The sequence below is a fragment of the Grampus griseus genome, assembly GCF_964374135.1.
Source record: "Grampus griseus genome assembly, chromosome: 10".
In the NCBI taxonomy this organism is placed as follows: Eukaryota; Metazoa; Chordata; class Mammalia; order Artiodactyla; family Delphinidae; genus Grampus; species Grampus griseus.
Window position 1 is genome coordinate 58819506 of NC_139004.1, and position 18901 is coordinate 58838406.

Consider the following 18901-nt stretch of genomic DNA (forward strand, 5'->3'; position numbering starts at 1 on the left):
GGGTGTCTCTGTCCTCCCTGAAAGATGAGGGCCTCGCTGTCTCATTTCTAAACGGAGCACAGAGAGGCTTTGACGGCTTTCCTTGGTTGGGTGATACCCCTCAGGGGAGGGGATGACCCAAGCTCCGCCCCTCACTCCAAGGAGAGGGAAGCCTTTGAGTCCCTCTTCCAGGGTCTCCCTTCCTCCATGCCTTCTCCGCCTTTCTACCCAGGTGCCTCTAGCCTCCTCCTTGGAGTGTATCTTGCTCCAGCCACCCCTGGACGCAGTGTGCTTGGGTTTCCTGCTCAATGAACTTGGGCATGGGGACCCTGTTGCCTCAACTTTAAAGTGGGAAGACTTTTCCCCTTTCTGCCCCAGCTCTGAGAGCCTCCTTGGACTGTGCAAGAAAGCAAGAAGGTACTTAAATAAACAAGGTCACCACTTTCCTGTGGGTCCTGGGAAAGCCAGATCCTCTGTTGAGCCTCAGTTTCCCTTCCTACATGGCGAAGAGATGGGCGAGTTCAATTTTAAGGGCCTCAGTTCTTCTGAGATTCCCAAGCACTGAGGTTCTGTGTCCCTGCGAGTACACTGGCACAGGGTTTAACCCTGTAAGTCGTCAGACATGCCAGAAGATTTAATTTCATAGGATTCAACTATTCTAGGTGTTTAAACCCCCAGGGCTCAAAAAACAAACATAACACTCAGTTTAATATTCCAGGAAATCTGTCTATGCTCGGTTCTTGGTCCATACTAAGCTTGGCCTGAGCCTGCGCAGCCTTGGGGCCCCTGCACCCTGGCTAGCATGTATGGACTTGGGGTAGAGGTCTGGGACAGCCGGTCCCGATGCCCACCCTGCTGTGGACCTCTGACCACCCTCCCCCTCCCCCACACATGCACACACACATCAGCCTCAGTTGCCGCCTCAGCCGCCAAGACTAACTTGTTCCCAAAGTGCCAGAGGGTGCAGCTGTGGGTTAAATTTAGCCCCTGAGACACTGGTGTGAACCGCTATGGGGCATTCTCCCACCATTCTTCTGAGTCACTTGTTTATAACCTCAGGCTTGCGGGGGGCAGGGGGGATTGGGAGAGGGCCTCAGTCTGGGCCAGGACTGAGTCACCTCCCCGTTCTGTGATCTCAGTGATGTCACTGCCTGTCCCTCTGATCAGTGCTTTCAACCTGCTTGCTCACCCCACCAGCAGCTCCCAGAGGGGCACAGCACCCAGGCAGTTCCTGGAGGTGGTCCTGTCTGTCTTTCAGAAAGGGCAAAGGCTCACCCAGGGGCCTCCAGCCCGGCCCTGGACTGCAGGGCACTTCCAGTAAGAAGCATCAGTGAGGAGACCAGGCTCCGAGAGGCTCAGCAGCTTGGCCAAGTCACACAGCTGGCAGGTGGCTGAGCTAGGATTCGAAGCAGATCTGCCTACCTCCAAAGACCGTGGGAATCCCTTTCTACCTTGCTGCTTCCTGCAAATAACAAAAAATGTCTGTTAGGGCTTCCCTGGTGGCGCGGTGGTTGGGAGTCCGCCTGCCGATGCAGGGGACGCGGGTTCGTGCCCCGGTCCGGGAGGATCCCGCATGCCGCAGAGCGGCTGGGCCCGTGACCCATGGCCGCTGAGCCTGCGCGTCCAGAGCCTGCGTGTCCGGAGCCTGTGCTCCACAACGGGAGAGGCCACAGCAGTGAGAGGCCTGCGTACCGCCAAAAAAAAAAAAAAAAAAAAAAAAAAGTCTGTTAGTCAGAGTCTCATTTACCAAAGACCAGGACAGAAGGTACTGACTGAACAATTAACTTATATTTATCAGATGACTCAATGACATATTTTTAGATTATGATGAATTCCATGGTGCTCATTTCCTACCAGGCATTCTACTAGAATGTTTACAAGTGGCACATCCATTCATTGAGAACCTACTGTGCACTCTTCTAAATGTTGAGGATTCAGCAGTGAACACATCAGGCAAGAATTCCTGTCTTTATGGAGCCTACCGTCAGTTGAGGGAGGGGGCAACAAATAAATATATAAATACATACAGGGTGTCAGATGAGAACTGCTACGGTGACAGGTAGCTGGGAAGGGGGCATGGGAAATGACAGGTGGAGGTGGTCACAATTTTAAGTGGAACAGTCAGGATGGACTCACTGAGAGGACTACACCTGAGCAGGTTCAAGCCAATGCAGAGGAGCTTTCCAAGCAGGGGAACAGCTTGAGCAAAGGCCCTGAGGCAGGAGTGCACCCCTCATGTTCCAGGAACAGCAAGGAGGCCAGTGAACAATGAACGAGGAGGTGAGTAGGAGATAAGGGCAGAGAGGTTGTGGTGGGGTATCATGTCTGGCCAGTGTACAGACTTCAGTTTTTCCCCTCAGTGAAATGGGGAATCACTGTTTATTTTTAAATTATAATTATGGGAAATGCATGTATTTCCAGAGAGAGAATGATATACTGATCTCCCATGTACCCAGCATCCCATTTCAACAACTATCAAGTCATTAAGTCATGGCCAATCCTGTGTCATCTCTGCCCCACCCACTCTGTTCTCACCCAAGGACAGGCCCAGGGATCGGATGTGGGAGGGAGGAAGCAGGACTCCAGGGCTTGTAGTTGAATCAAAGGAAACTGTCATCTCACTTCATCCTTTTAAACGTTACGGCGCTGGGCTTCTCAACAGAAACACGCCAGCATCTAAAATTCTGAGGGCGATGATTTCCAGCCTGAATTCTAGACCCAGGCAAACTCATTCCTGTGTCAGGGTGAAAGAAAGAGTCAAGCTCTTTGGAATTTAATCCCCTGAAGTGGTCCTGAGGAGAAGGTAAATTTCAGGGTTAGGAAAAAGGAGCCCACCAAGACATAAACCTTCTAGAAGTTAAAGATCTCTGCAATGAGCTGAAAGGGATACAGTCTCGGCAAAGTGGGACAGGGAACCACTGGCTGGGGGATGTTGTTAGGCATTCTCAAGTCTTCTCACGGGAGCTGGTTGCAGTGTGTGCACCCCAGGGTTATCTTGCTGCACGGCTCCCTGGTTACAAGAGTGATGAAATCGATGGAACACCCGCCGTGTTTGCACATATTGGAAGGAAAACTGAATTTATAGCAAAGGGTTTGGGAACGCAGCAGTGATAAGCACATAGAAACCGAAGCAAATCACGCTTAAGAGAGACAAAAGTAAAACGTTGTGCAAGAAAGGAAATGGAATCATATTCTATTATATGGCTTGGTTGAGATCAGTGTTTACACACTCATAATAATGCACACACTAAATATTACTCTAACCCCAAATAATAATATAACCATGCTGGGAGGAAGGAGGAAGGGAAAGTGTGTGCGTAGCGTTTGTGCGTGTCATGGGAGTGATGAAGAAATACATCAATAGCTGATGCCTAAAACTGAAAAAAATCAGGAAAGTAGCATTGGAGGTGTGCTTTCTGTGGGCACGAGAACACCAAAAATACCAACTGAATTGGAGCCGCTCGCCTACCGGGAGTTGGAGAGGAGCAGGTGCAGGGGACTGCAGGTTTTTGTTAAAAAACGAACGTTCTAGAAGTATCAATATTTGGCTTCTTCAACTATGCCCAGGTAAAACGTTAATTTAAAAAAAATAGATATTTTCCCAGGGATTCTATAGAAAATAATGCTTGTGGCATCAGGCCGTTGCTCACAGCACGGTGGGGTCGAAGGGAGGAGGCCATGGGGAGAGGCAGCAGACAGACCACCGATGGACGGGTAGAAGAGGGGAAACAGAGAGGAGCTGAATCCCCACAAGACACTGCAGGAGCAGCCAGGCCCGCAGGCCTGACAGCAAGCTTCAGTTTTAGGGTGACTTGAGGGAGCCCCTGTTCCCTTCAGAGAAGTGGGACTGTGTGGAAGGCAATGTCCCCATCCTGGGGATGGGTACCCCCTCTCTGGCTGGTTAGTGAACCCACCCACCAGCCTCCTCTCCTAGCCCTTCCCGGTTATCCCCCTCTCCAGGTATCTGGGACCAAGTGCCACATACATGGTGGCCTCAGTCACCGCGTGTCACCACAGCCTAGAGTCCTATCCCGCACAGAGCCAGCGCTCCAGTGCAATAATTCTTGGAGGTCCGCAGGGAGAGCCGCCTGCTCCCTCCTCGGAGTCCGCTACCTGTCTTCCACCTGCGATGTCCTCCCAGGTGCTGACATCTGGCTCCTTCAGACCTCAGCTCCTGACTCTGGATGTTCCCCAGGAGCCCAGCCCACCCTCAAGGGAGGGAGACGGGGTGTGCAGATGCTCGGGGCACGGGTGTCCACGTGGTCTTCGGCCAAGCTGTCAGGTTCCGCGCTACCCTTGCTCTGGTCCAAGTCTCTTCAGCCAGTAGTCAGGGCGGAAATGTGTAAAGAAGAGGCTGGGCCAAGGGACAGTTGTACTGCCTTTATTCCCCTTCACTCTTCTCCTCACCCTCCTGCTGTCGCCCGCACACTCTGGGGCTGTGGGGTGGCCACATAGGGCCAGACATCAGGGGTCCACATGCCTGGGCACAGCTGTTCTGCCACCGAGCCCCCCGAGGGGTGCTGTGTTGGCCGTGGTGGAACGCATCAGGATCGGAGGCTCAGGTTCTGCTCCCGGCCTGGGTTCCTAGGGCTTGAGGCCCACCTCATCTCTCTGGCCACTCACCTCCAGCTGGCCCAAGACCGGGGAGTACAAGGGGAGCCGGGGAGAGGGCAGGCCCAGGTTCTGGGCTTGAGGTCTTGGCCAAATGGGCTGAGAAGTCCAACTGGACAGAGGGACGCCCTGGCAGATCTCCAGTGGGAGGTGATGATCCCAAGCCCCCTCCCCCCCACCAGCCCTGGGAAGCGGGTATGATGCCCAGTCCCCTCACTCCAATACCCAGGTGCTTGTTAATTTGTTTTAACAATTAAAAAGGAAATGTAAAAGCTGGTAAAACGAGAACCCCTATCCATACTGGCACTGCTGAGGTACCATTATTGCTTCAGACCCTTGTGGTCTGGCCAGAAAGGAGCTCCCACCAACACTGGCCCAAGGGGAAGAGAGCATTAGCACCAGGGACACAGGGTTCCTGTCCCCGCTGGGGTAGGGGTCTCCCAGGAGAGGGGTTGGCCGTGCCCACCTACAGCTACAATGACCATCTGACCAGTGCCCAGCTTGCTGTCTGGACCCCTCTTGTGTCCTGAGAGGGGAAGTGTATAAGAACAGGAGACCCAAGTCCTGGGACAGGGTCTTGCTACCAGCTCCCCACACCCATCTCCAGCCTCTGCTTGTCAAAGTCTGGCCTCATGGACCAGAGGCCCAGCCTGACCAGGGCCCCCTAGGCTCACTAAGGCTGCAGGGAGGGTAGCAGGTGACAGGGCCACCAGCCCCTATGGGAGAGCCCAGCGTCAGCAACAGGGGGTGGAAAACTCATTGGAGTCCCAGCCTACAGCCCATTCGGGGAGATCAGACTTTTCTTAGGAAAATGTGGGCCAGCTCTGAAGCTGTCAGGCACTGGGACCAGAGGTTAGAAATAGCAAAGGGAAGGGGGAAGCAGGGAGGGGAGGACCCTGAGGACGTCATGGAAGCCCAGAGATCACAGGGTGCAGGAGAGGAAAAGAGCTACAGTAAAGCAGGAGCCTGAGAGACAGGGCGCTGACCCCATAAGAGGCTGGAATTCCCAGCCTTGGCGTGGGAGGAGCCTCAGTACTGGGAGCCAGACAGGGAGCTTTCCCCTCTCGCGGAGGGGACCACTTTTTCTCCCCAGAGGACAGCAGGGGCGTCAGAGGGTGCGTACATAGACTCTGGCTGGCACTGTTCCTGCTACAGCCCGAAACTCAACCGGGCCAGGGCACTGCCCCCTCTAAGCCCGGAGAACCATCTGGGCTGTGTGGCTTGGATTCTAAATCCTCAAATCACTCGGGCTCCTTGGGCTTGCCCACATCTGTACATAATAAAGTGCTTCGTTTATTGATGATTAAAATGTCCCCAGCCCCCTGCCCCAGTGCCATGGGCCTTACAAGGAAGTCAGAGGGGTCCTGACCCCCTCAGCCCTTGGGCTGATGGGGCCAGTCCCCCCACAACCCGCCCCCTGGGCTCAGGCCTCGTCCCACTCCAGCCATGCTGGGAAGGTGGTGATGCGGGGGCAGTCGAGGGGTTTAAGGTGCAAAGAGTATAACAGACAAAACTGTATAAACACAATAGGAAAGAGCTTAACTAGGAAACAGGTAGCTTATGGAACCTTCCTCCCCATTTCAAAGGCAGGAATGGAGACGTTAAATGACAACAAAAAAGGATGTCCTATTAGTGCTGGCCTCGTGAGGGCAAGCGTTGGGCACAGGCTGGGTGGGGCTCTCCCGGTACCCCCGACCCCGACCCCCAGGGCCTGATCGTGCAGGCTCCTCGCTCCACCCGTGAGCACAGAGGCGCAGGAGGGACGAGGCCGCTGGACACCAGCCAGGGGCAGGCTGTGGCCAGGCCCAGGGAGTGGCTGAGGCCTGTGCTGCCTTCCAGGAGCAGAGACAGACACAGACACAGACGTCTGTAGCGTGGGAGATTCGGCTGGGGCAGCTGCTGAGGGATGGGCTGCTCCGTGAACAGCTGCCCTGCCCCCTGCCCCACTGATAGCACCTTGAAACCTCAGAACATCTGCCCGGGCCTGCTCCTTAGGGCCCTGGTCCCTGGGGTCCACCCATGTGCAGGGGCTCCTGGGCTGCAGTGCCTGTGGGAGCCAGCCCGTCTGCCCACCCAGGGCCTGGCCCACCACACCCTGAGGCCCGGCAGCTCTTGGGGACACCTTCCCCAGGGCCCTCGGTGCAGCCGGGGGCAGGTCGGGGATGCCGTGGGGAAAGCAAATGCCTGGGGTCCAGCCCCCGCCCGCCCCCCCTCCCCACGGTGCACAGCTGTGGTCGTCGCACCTCGCCACGCACGCCCACCCCACACAACCCCCGGCGTCCGGGCCCAAGTCCCCGCCTCAGCATCCGCAGCCCTCACGGTGGGCCCACAAGTCCTCCAAAGGGGGACGGCACCCCAACTTTTCCCCAAACCCTCCGGGATGAGGGGCGAGCGAGGGGGCCCAGGACGGGCGGGGATGAGCAGCTGAAGGTGACCTGGGCTGGGCCTGGCCGCCCCCCTCTGGCTGAGGCCTCAGCGGAGCAACCAGTCACACCTGCTCCCCAGGTCCCTCTACACCCGTACCTACTGCCTCCAGCGCCCCCCTCACCTGGAGGGGGGTGCCGTCAAGAGTTTCCTCTCTTTTCGTTTTCCTTCACTTCCAAAAAACAAACAGACAAAAAGTAAAGGCTTCAAGGAGCCGCTGAAAGGGGGCACTTGGGAGTGAGGTGTCCTCCGCCAGCTCTGGGGGCTGCCAGCCTGCACAGCCCCCAGGGTCAGAGGCCCCGGGCAGAGCGTGTCCAGCCAACTCTGGAGGTGTTGCTCCCCCCCGCCCCGCCCCACGAGGACGAGTGGAGGGTCCTGGGCCCGTGCAGCAGGCAGGCGGTTAGTTGTTGGTGTTCAGCCTCCCGCCGGGGCTGGCAGCGGTGGGGAAGAGCGGCGGCGGGGGAGGCAGGGTCTGGGGCAGCCCGGGCAGCAGGGGGAGGGCCTGGGGCGGGGCGGGGGGCAGGCCCGGGGCTGCGGGCGCGCTGTCGCCGGCCAGGGGGTGGCTGACGCGGAAGCACTTCTCCTTGTGCGCCTTGAGCATGTTGGAGAAGCGGAAGCGCTGGCCGCACACGTCACAGGGGTAGGGCTTCTCGCCGGTGTGCGTGCGCCGGTGCCGCTTCATGTTGGGCCGGCTGGTGAAGCTCTTGCCGCAGATCTCGCAGATGTACGGCTTCTCCCCTGCGGGGTGGGTGGTGATGGGCCGTAGCTGGCGGGCCGCTACGCCCCCACCCCCACCCCCGCCCTGGGCCAGCCTCCGGGCGTCCACGGAACCATCCCGGCCCGGCCCTGGCACTCTCAGATCCTTGCCAGCCTGTACCAGCCTCGCCCGACCTGGGGAGGCAAGGAGGCCGGCGCTGGGCCTCCTAGCGGAGAAGGGGGCCCGGCCCGGTGCGGAGCCCCTCCCCGTGGGGCGGCCGTACCTGTGTGGGTCTTCATGTGCTCATCGAAGTACTGCTTCATGTTGAAGTCCTTGCCGCACCACTGGCACATGAATTGCTTGTGGCCGATGTGGATGCTCATGTGCGACCGCAGCTGGTACTTGTACTGGAAACGCTCGTTGCAGTTCTGAGGGCGGGGTGGAGGGTGAGGGGGTGAGACCCGGCGCAGAGCAGGGGAACAGCCTTCAGGGAGGGAAGTGCTGGCCCGAGACCACAGGGCTGTGGGAAGGACTCACATGGGGAGGGGCTCCTGGGCAAGGAGGTGTGGATGCAAAGGCCAGCCGAGGTGCTCCTGGGGTGGGGCAGTGCACGGGCACAGGTGGAGAGGCCGTGGGCATGCAGGGCCCAGGCAGGAATGGGGGTCAGGAAGTGGGAAGAGGCCACAGAGTGGAGGGAGCCCTCATGCTTAAGGCCCTCCATCCTTCCTCCTGGTCCAAAGGCGCCCCACCTCATCCCCACCTGCAGCTCCATCTCTGATCTCTCTGCCTAAGATGCTCCGTTCTCCACCTCTCCAGAAAGCCTGCCCCATGGTTCCAGCCCATGCAGACTTCCCACCCTGGACCTTCGGGGGTTGGGTTAGGGTGGGGTGGCAGGGGTGTGGGGGGAGGTGCAGGTGGGCAACCAGGTAAAGATGGAGTGGGAGGCAGACATCAAGGAGGGGCCCCTTTCTTTCTGCATCCTATTCTCCAGTACCCCAACCCCTGGTTTTCAAGCAGCTGCTCTGATCCCCGCCCCCGTCCAGGATGGCTCCTGGGGCAGGAGGAGAAGGGAGCTCACCTCGCATCTGAACGGCTTCTCCCCGGAGTGCTGCAGTGAGTGCACCTTGAGAGACATGCTGCGTTTGAAGGACTTCCCACAGGTCTCGCAGGTGAAGGGCATGTCCTTGGTGTGGGCTACAGGGCAGGCACCATGGCCATGACATCTCGGGGGGACCCATCTGGCTCCTCCCAGGGGACCCCTGCCTGACCACCCCCGAGATCCGGCCCAGATCCCGCCTCCCAGGACACCACCTACCCTGGGGCCTGCCCCACAGCCTCTGTCCCCCAGGCAAGGCCCCTTCCCTCCCGGCTAGGTCTCTCTGTTTGGTCAGACAGGCATGGAGGCCCTCTTGGTTCTTTCGCGTCTGGCCTCACTCCCAAAGCTTCGGGGAAAGATAGAAGGATTTCAAGTGGGACTGGCCTCGGCTCAAATCCTGGCTCAGCCACCGGCTCCCTGCATGGCCAATGTGTGCCTCAGCGAGCCTCAGCACCCTCTTCTATAAAAAGAGGGTAGAGTGGTCTTGGGCCTCCAGGGTGGCTGGGTTTTACAGACGGTGGCACCTGTTAGTGGGAGTTAGTTACCTGCGCTCCTCCCAGAACAAACTCCAAGGAAGATCTGGGAGGAAGCAACTGGAGACACGGAGGGCCCCCCTCAGAGTTCAGAGCTGGGGAATCCAAGCCCAGGAAGGACCACCAATCCTGGGTTAGCCAGCATGCTTCTGGCCGATACCTAGACCCCGGGGTCCCAGCTCCCAGTCAGTTCATGCTGGAGGCCTCTAGCACTGTCTGGTAGACAACGGGGGTAAGGCCTGGCCAGGGCACACTGCTCCTCCTTGGCTACCCCTCTCTAGAGCACCAGGCCCCAAGCGGGCAAAGAAGGGAGGGCCACCTGGACACCAGACTCCCAGGCAAGCCCACCTAGAGCGGAGGGAGAGCCATGCCCAAGGCAATGAAGTGGCCCAAAACACACTTGGGGGCCTCCTTACCGTGTCCAGGTATGACCCCTGGGGGAGGGTTGCATTCAGAGAAGCCTGAAGCCCTATCAGAGGCACAGCTGTCCTCAAACTGAGACTGGGCCTGTGTCAGCCCCTATGGCACTTCATGTAATTTAGAAAAAGGTGCTCTGGTGGACACAGCCCCATGTCAGGATGCACAGCCTGGTTGGCAGTGTGCTAGCTGGATTCTGGTCCCCACCTGCCATCTTGTCCAGGAGTCCTTGTGCCATGTGCAACCTGCCCAACTCTGCATGGCAGCCCTGGCCCCAGAGGCTGTCCAGGACACACCTGCCACTGCAAGCAGCCCCCCACCCCCTACCTCCCAGCTACGAGGGGCCTTCTCACCCCTTCATATTGCCCTTGGATTGTGAAGTGTTTCCCAGAACACCCAGCAGCTGGCCCGCATGGACCTCAGGCTCCATCCCTCACCAGCCTGGACTTACCGACCATGTGCTTGCGCACGTGAGCCATGGTGTAGAACTTCTTCTCGCAAATCTCACAGGAGAACTTCTTTTCTGCGTAGCCGTGCACAATCTTATTGTGCTCGTGGAGGGACCAGAGCTTCTTAAAAGCTTTGCCACACGTCACACACTGTGGGGTGAGAAGACTTTAGGCTCTGGGTCAGGACCATGTGACCTAGGACTAGTCACTGCCCCTCTCTGGGCCTCAGTTTCCCCACCTGAACTGTGCTGGAGAGAGAGGCCTTGATGTCCAAGGACCAGCCAGATGTGATGTGCTGAGAGTTGGGGGTGGTAACTCCCTAAATACTTACCCACCTACCCACCCACCCAGGGTGGGTCCCTCATCCTGAACTCACTAGGGTCAGGGGCCACCTCTTCCAGGAAGTCCCTCCTCTGTGCTCATTTCAACAAGGCATCTTTCTACAAAGAAGAGACACATAACTGGCTGAAGGACCACAGTGGGTGAGGAGGCTACTCAGTTCATGGAGAAGTCCCTCAGATAACAGGTCCTGGCAGAGCTGGGCCATTTTCTCTGCTGCCTCCCCCTGCTGGGACCCATGCCCTGACACCATGGAGATCCCCAAGGAGACAGATTCCAAAGGACTGGGGACTGTAGGAGGTACAAGGGCCTATCAGGCAATAGACGGTGGCGGGAAACTTGAGGGCCACACTCCCCTCCTCCTCTTCTCCTGGGCCCTTGTCCTACCCATCCCTGCAGCAGGCCAGGGCTCGGGCAGAAACTGGGTCAGGGTGCCCAGGACAGAAGAGGTACAAGCGTCTTTCCCCTTCAGGAGGGAAGCTCAGGTGTGTGCACACGGAGAGTCAAAGGGCAGCCCAGCAGGCCGGCAAGTGGGAGCGTGGGCACGAGGGTGGGGCAGGCATCCAGGTAACCCCAGATAACACTTTCTCCACAGGGCACTGCAATTAGCAATTAGTTCAGGCAATTAGCACCCGCCTACCTACTGCCCCCCAACCTCACTGCCAGTCAGAAAAGGCAAAAACCAGCCTGGCTGGCCCTGTGCTGCCTGCACCCTGAAAGGCCGGGCTGGCCCAGACTCAGGCTGGCTCAAGGCTTGGCAGCCAGCCCAACTCCCCTGTTTGGCCCCGGCAGCCCCTGTGCTTCCCAAACTGCTCATCTGGTCCCTTTTCCCAGGCCCAGGCCAGCTGGTACCTCCAAAGAGCTGAATGCAGGGGTTTCTTCCTGCTCTGCTGCCCCTTGCTCCTTTCGGCCTTTGCAGGAAGTGGGAAATGGCGCCCCCTTCTGGGCAAACCCTTCCTCCCCTCACCTGTGCTTTCGTGCAGTGCACAGTCTGAGAAACTATACATGGTGGCCCTGTTGGCCTTGCGGCAGCCCAGAGATTTACCAAAACACTGACTCATCCCTCCTCAGAGCTGGCTGTCCCCCAGCCTCACGTGCTCAGACAACTCTCATCCTCCCGAGTCCGGGCTCCCCTCTGCCCCTCTGGCCAAGGGTACTGTTTGTTCTACCCCTATCTGCACCTCTCTGTACGTGCTGAAGCTCAGCTCTATCCACCTCCTCCAGGAAGCTCTCCCTGACGTTATCCCTTGAGCTCTCGCCACCCTGGGCTCACCCTTGGGCCTGGGCTGGTCCCACTGTCCAGGGGGCCAAGCCTGGTCTCTGCAGACGGTGTGGGCAACGCAGGTAGCAGGACACTGGGTGCCCGGGGCCCAGTTCCAGCCTGGCCCAGCCTGGATGGCTGCCCCTGTGGGCCCCGTGAACCCACCCCGAGGCCCACCTGGATGTTGCGCTCGCAGTCTGTCTGCCGGTGTAGCAGCAGTTCACTCTCTAGCAGGAAGCGCTTGCCGCACTGGTCGCAGATCTGCATGCGGCTGTGGGTCACGTTCATGTGCTTCTCCAGGTACCAGCGGTTGTTGAAAACACGCGGGCACTTCTGGCACGGATGGTGCTGCTTCTCCTCCAGCTTCACCTTGGCCCCCAGACCGTCAGCGGCCTGTGGCCCTCGGGCTGGGGCAGGAGACCCTCCTGCAGGTGGCTTTGGCCGCTTCCCACCTTGCCGTCCAGCCTCCTCAGGCTCAGGGAGGCCCCGGCGCCGGGCAGACCGCGTTGCCATGCGACTGTGGGGAGGGGCGTCTGCCCCGCTACCGCGGCACCCCGGCCCCTGCCTGCCCCCCGCCTCCCCATCCTCCTCCCCCTCCTCCCCCTCCTCCTCCTCCTCCGAACTCTCCTGACCCTGCTCGCTGTGCCCCTCCCCCTCCTCCTCCTCCTCCTGCTCGCTGTGCTCCTCCCCCTCCTCCTCCTCGTCCTCCTCCCCCTGACTGCCGCCCTCCTCCTCCTCCTCCTCCTCCTCCTCCTCCTCCTCCTCCCCCCCTCCACTGCCACCGCCCTCCTCTTCCTCCTCCTCCTCTTCCTCCTCCTCCTCCTCGTCGGCCTCCTCATCCTCCGAGTGTCTCTGCAGCCCGTCCTCCCCGCGCAGCACCATGGTGGCCGGGCCTGTGGCGGCGCCCGGCTTCCCCTCGGGCCCTGTGGACACGTGCAGCGTCTGGTTGTTGAGGTTCACCTCCACGATGATCTGGGACTGCTCCCGGTGACTGTAGGTGCCAGAACCCCCAAGCTCCTCCTCCAGCTCCTCCCCACCCTCCAGCTTGCACAAGCTCGCGGGGGGCCGGCCGGCCTCCTCGACGCCACCCTCCTTCTCCTCCTTGAAGAAGGGCTGAGCCGGCCCGATGGTGGCAGGCACCGTGCCACCTGTGGCCCCAGCCCCGTCCTCAACGCGCACCGAGTAGGGGTCAGGGCCCTCACGGGCGTAGATCTTGGGCAGGCCCGGGGCGTCGGCCTCCTGCTTGATGTCACAGTAGTAGGGCGGTGCGGCCGGGGTGCAGCTGGCGGCCGGCTGGGCGAGGGCCACGGCGCCGGGGCCCGGGGTACCGAGGGAGCGGGCGTCCAGCAGCTCCTGGCAGGATGCGGCGATGTCGGCCATCTGCAGCAGCGAGGCGGCGCTGAGCACCTCGTGGACGTTGGCTGCGTTGACCAGCAGCTTGGACGTGTAGATGAAGTTGAGGATCTGCTGCAGGCCGCCGGGTGCCAGCGCCTCCAGGGACAGCTCCACGCGCTGCAGCTGCTTGTTCTGGGTGAAGAGTGAGTGGAAGAACTGGCTGTAGGCGGCCAGCACGCCCTTGTGGGCCGGGAAGACGCTGCGCTGGGGCACCAGCACCAGGTCCACGTCGCACAGGTCAGGCTGGAAGAGGCGCTGCTCGTTCAGGCGGCCCATCAAGCAGGCGAAGTGCAGCGCCACGTCCTCCACCAGCGAGAACTCGGCCGCCGGTGAGTCCGTCGTCTTCTCAACCAGCAACTGGGGGGCGGAGGGCACAGGTCAGGTCCAGGCCATCTGGGAGGTGGCCACCCACCCATCACTCCTGGTTCCATGTTACAGGGGAAGTGCCGAAGCCCGAGCAAGGACGAGGGGGAACCAGGATTCAAGCCCGAGTCTGCTGTTCCTCAGAGCTCAAACTCGGGTCATGACCTTCTGAGGCTGCATGTCAGCCCCTGGGTCAGTGGTTAACTTTTCCTGGCCTCCAGCTCTTCCGCTGTGAAATGGGAGAAGTCATCCCAGAAAGGGGAGGGGAAGAGGAAGAAAGGGGAAGGAAAAGGTTCAAGGGTGACCAATGGTCCAGGTGGGCCAGGAACCTAGGGGTTTCCTGGGATGCGGGACTTTTGATGCTAAAGCCAGGGCTGACCCCAGCAAACCAGGACTGGGTTGTCTCCCCAGAGGCATCCCTTCACCATTTCTGGGCCCCATGGATCCTCTCTTCCACACTCACTCACATACGAATAAAGCCAAGCCTGCCTAAGCCCAGACGGCTCAAGAACACGTCGGGCTCACTGCTCTGCCTCTGGCCACTGCACCCCTGGGGCAGCACCCGAGGGAACCCCTCAGCTCACCCGCAGCAGCCCTCAAGGTCTAGGCCTGAGGCCTTGCAGAGGCAGAGACTTTTGTGAAGAAATCCAGGCCCACGGCCCCACTGCCCTGTCGGAGGAGGCTGGTGAGGTCCAGCCGTCCCCTCCTTCCTCGGCCAGAGCTCGGGCCAGGCTGCTGCCTGTGGCCTCAGGCCTGGCGGCAGCAGCTCCCCACCACACCACAAAGGACACAGCTGTGTTACCTGTCCACCGTGCTTGAGGCAGGAGGCCCCTAAGGCTTGTCCCAAACCCTTTTCTCTCTAGGTCCCCAGACCCCAGGGTCAGGTGTGACCCAGGCCCAGAGGTTCCGAGATGGCCTCCTCATGGAGGTCACACCACTGGGGGCTTCTGGAGCCTGAGGGAGGCCCTTGGATCTGGTGGGTCAGATTCCTAGACCCTTGGGCCGCATCCAGTACCTGTGAATTGCCCAAAGTAATTATTCCTGTTTGCACCACAGTGGCTTCCCCAAAAGGTGGGCAGCACAGACAGGCAGGCTGCCCAGTCCCTTGCACGGGTCCAGCGCACAGCAGATGTTCAATTAACATCTGTCGACTACCTGCCTGGCTGGACCAGCCCCGCAGGTTCCAGGTTCTGGCCCTCCTCAGGCCCTGTCCAGCTAAGTCAGAGCCTCCTACATTTGAGGGTACCTTGCTGCACTGCAAAGACATCAGCTCCCCGACGCCGTGCACCTCTCTGGAAGCCTTCGGATGAAACCCCAGTCCTGTGCATCCACAGCCCACCCCTCCCCTTCATGCCAGTCCTTCCGGTCACCTGAATGAGAGGATCTACCCTGGGCCTTGGGATGAGCCTCAGGGAGCCTCCAGGGGCAACCTGCTGACAGATATGCCCTGGGTTTCACCCTTCACATCCAGCAGCCCAGGACAGCACCCATGCTCCCCCCACCCCCTCTCTCACCACCGCCTCTCTTGAGTTCTCCCCAACACCTCCTTCCCCCCAGCCAAGCAGCCACCCATCTGCTCGTCTGTCTCGGGGCTGCTGGCCCGTCCAGGCCTGATCAATCTAATGGGGATAAGATGCCAACCCCCTCCCATCTCCATCCACTGACTCATTGTGATTCATCTTCTGGGACCAACCCCTATTACATAGATGGGGAAACTGAGGCTCAGAATGGGAGGGTCCCACAGCAAGCAAGAGCAGAGCCCCTAGACTCTTAGCTCTGCTAAAGCCACCCAATCTGTGCTGGACTAGACACTATTCCACGTGGAACTATTTCTTGGCCTTTAATGACTTAAAAAGCAGGATGAGGCATGTGGGGACCCTCCCACCCAGGGGACCAGCTGTGCTTCCCCAGACCCCATCACCACCTCTGGCGACCTGCACCCTCCTTCCCAGAGCTGCTGCCACCTGCGAGTCGGTGAGGGGTCAGGGTGCAATTGGCTGTAACGGGTTCCTCAGGGCCTCCAGGGGCCAGGCAGTGGTGGGGAAGTGGCTTGGATAAGGACCTGGCAATGTCGGACCTGTTGTGGGGTACCCACCCTAGGGCACAGGGTTCTGGTCCACTGTTCCCCCTTCACAGAATGCCCTCCAGTGCCTGCCTGCCATGGGGCAAGGGCAATGGCTGACACTTCCCTTGTGCAGATCTGGTCCCAGGATCCAGTGAGGACCCCTCTGGCCTCAGCAGGGGAAGAAGGGTTAACCTAGGGGGTAGTGCTGCCCCAAAGACTCCATTTCCAAGGCAATACTCCCAGCCCAGCCAGCACCATCCTTGGCCCTTGAGGGGCCCAAGAACCTTACAACCAGGCAGCCTGACTGGACTTCCTTGACCGGGCACATAGATGCTGCCTAAGTCCATAACTGGCAGCCCCTCAGCAGGGCGCAGCTACCCCCTAGCCTAGTACCTCCCACACAGGGCCACCAGCTGTGTCTGCCTCTCCAGCCAGATGTGCTGGCTCCCTGAAGCTGCAGATGCCCCTCCCCATCTGGTTGTGCCAGCTGCAGCCACACACCCCACCCCCAAGTCCAGGCCAGCCCAGCTAAGATACAAGACCAGGGGAGTGGTCAGGCACTTGCGTTGCCAGGGCGTTTCATGCCCTCAATCCTCCCCCCAAGCCAGGCTGGGGGAAGACCAGGTGCCAGGGACACCTGCCGAGGCTGCCTTACCATGGTCAGACCCTTCCACTCCTAAGGGGCACTCTGCCTCACTGTCACGAAACCACCAGATTCCTACCCTGCCCTGGCATCTCCCTGGAGGCCCTAGGATGAAACCTGGGCGTCCATCTGCACACCCTACTCCTATGTCAATCCTTCCATCGCTGGGCAGCAGTGGGTGGGCCCAGACTGAGCAAGGGGGCACAGGCTCATGACTTCCAGCCTCCTCCTTTTAGGGAGGAGGTGTCTATGCCAGCCTTCTCTCAACTCAGGCCATCCGTCCTTCCGGAGAAACAGGCCCAGAGAGGGCGGGAGACCGGCCCAAGGTCACACAGGAGTTTGGACCGGAGCTGCAGGCGTCCCCCACATTCCGCTCGGCCCAGGAGCCCCGAATCCCCAGGCAGGGCGTCTCCAGCGCCCACGTGGCCCAAGGCCCAGGCGGGAATCCGACCTCCTCCCTCCCCCCATCACCCAGTCCGAGGGCGGTGCCGTCCGGGCTCAGAGAAGCGCCCCCCTCCGCCAGTGCCTAGCAGGACCTCAGCCTCTCGTGCCCGGGCCCCAACCCCAGGAATTTAACCCCTTCCCCGCCGACGGCCGCGTCAGAGCGCCGCATTCCCAGCCCGCAAGGACCCAGAGAAGGGGTCGGGGAGACCCGGAGAGGGGTAAGATCCCTCACATCCCTCCACCCCGAGCCGGCCGGCCGTGCGCTCCAGAGGGCAGAGCGCGCAGGTGGGCGGATAAGCGGGGGGACAGGCAGGGCCTTGCGTACCATGGTGCCGTGGCGCTGGGGGCTCACAGGGCCCCGCGGGATCGCGCTGCCCCCGGCGGCCAGGCCGGGGCCGCTCCATGAAGAGCCGCGCTGGGGGCCGCCCCCGCGCAGGACCCCGCGACCATGGCCCCCGGGGGCGCGGCCGGGCGGGCTGAGGCGCAGGGCCGCGGCGAGTCCAGCCGCCGAGCAGCTGCGGCCCCAGAGCCTCGGGCGCGGCGGGCGGGGGGCGCGGGGCGCCGATTGGAGCCCGCGCGTCAGCTGGGGCCGCCGTCTGGACGCTTAAAGGGCCAGGCCGCCCTGCGCGCCGGCGGGGGCCGCGGACACGCGTGGTGCGCGCCGTCCCGGTGCAGCCCGCCCCTCCTCGGGCCGCCGGGGCCCCTGGCCAGGACCCGCCGCTCCTATCCTAGCGGACGGGCCCTGGCCTCACCTCTCCCGCGCCGAGCCCCCTTTCCTCCGGGAAGTTCGTCCCGGAGTCTAACCTCGGTGTCCTCCAGCTGCGCCACAGAGGCGGGGTCGGAGTAGGAGGCGGCCCTGAAATCGGTAGGCTGGGCTCCCCCCCGGCCCCCACAATCAGCTGCGGGAAAGGCTTACCCCTGCTCCCCTGAGCGACCTCACACTGAGGGACCGAGTCCCCGTATTCTAGCCGCGTCACCATCCCCACCCTCCGGCCTGGGCTGCTCAGACTTTAGGGTGAGCCTAAGATCGACAATTAGCCTGGCCGCCCCCCGCCCCCCCCCCCCCCCAGGACAGCTCAGGGTTTGTTTTGGTCTGTGCCTCCAGGACTTGGTTCTGGTCGACCCCTATGACCCCTACCTGGTGGCTGCCTCTGGCTGCCCAGGGCCGCCCAGGGCAGGAGATGCAAGAACCCGTACCGCAGCTGCATTGATGAAATCCTTTAATGTGACAGGCCCAGAGGCCTAGGTCCCACTGTGTCCCCCAGCCATGTGGCCTGATGGCTGCTGAGAGGCCGCCCTGCTCCGTCTTTGCTGGGGAGATGCAGCCAGGCCTGCGGAATGCTGCTCTGGCATGGACACCAGTGGGGGCTGGGGGCTGGCTGTGCTGGCAGGAGGCTGCAAAGGAACACTGGCAGGCTGAGCAGGCAGCAGGGTGGGGACCACAGGGTGCTGGGCCGGTCAGGGTCTAGGTGGTGTCTGGGCCGCCATTGTGGCGAGGGGGCCTCTCGTACGGCCCATGTCATCATTCAGATGCCTTTCTGTGCCCCCAACTCCAAGCTGATGGCTGCCCCATCTTTGGTCACTCTCACATTGCCCCCATCCTGCAGTACCACAGAGTATCCCCCTACCCCTCCGCTCACATGTGCACTTGTGCTTACACACCCACCCATGCCTGGCTGTAGCAGTGTCCCCTGAGTATGCCACCTTACTCATGAGGAGGCAGGAACTCTGGGGCCTGTTCAGAGTGACTTGGTTCTGGGTGCCAGGGGAAGGAAATGGAGCAGAGGCCAAGATCCCCGGCAGGTGCCATCCTGTAGTTTGATGTCTGTCCTGTGAAACTGCAAGGGCCTCCCCTGAGGCCAGGATGGGTAGGCCCTTACGACAGGGCCATACCAGCGTCAGGGAGAACACATCTCACGGGCCAAGATGGGGGTGACCAGAGAGCGCCAAGACAAAGAGGAGGAAAACACATAGCCACATGGAGGGTGAGGAGAGACCCTGGTGGGAAAAGAGATGGGAAGAGAGGAAGGGGCACAGATGGGGACATGCCCCCAGAGAAGGCCACTGCAGACATCCCGCACTTCTGTGGCCGCGGTGGGTGCAGAGACAGCTGGCTCAGCTGCCGAAGACCTCAAGCTGAGGCCGGGCCAGAGCAGCCTGCATGCCTGACCAGCCCATCGCCTCA

The 18901-nt window shown here is 60.7% G+C and overlaps 1 protein-coding gene across 1 annotated transcript; it reads right to left on the reverse strand.

Moving 5' to 3' along the window:
* Nucleotides 1-4251: 4251 nt before the first annotated feature.
* Nucleotides 4252-17169, reverse strand: ZBTB47 (zinc finger and BTB domain containing 47). Its single transcript, XM_082662692.1, has 6 exons — nucleotides 17042-17169; nucleotides 11984-13558; nucleotides 10209-10356; nucleotides 8790-8905; nucleotides 7995-8139; nucleotides 4252-7752 (listed from the first exon to the last, which is right to left on the reverse strand). Exons 1-6 carry the CDS (start codon nucleotides 17042-17044, stop codon nucleotides 7415-7417), a joined length of 2325 nt encoding a protein of 774 aa, XP_082518818.1. The 5' UTR covers nucleotides 17045-17169; the 3' UTR covers nucleotides 4252-7414.
* Between the last annotated feature and the right edge of the window lie 1732 nt (nucleotides 17170-18901).

Coding starts and splice junctions, on each gene's coding strand:
- ZBTB47 (XM_082662692.1), bottom strand. Junction 8,140..8,789: donor AGAAGCCGTTCAGATGCGAG/GTGAGCTCCCTT, acceptor CCCCGCCCTCAG/AACTGCAACGAGCGTTTCCA. Junction 7,753..7,994: donor GCACATGAAGACCCACACAG/GTACGGCCGCCC, acceptor CCCACCCCGCAG/GGGAGAAGCCGTACATCTGC.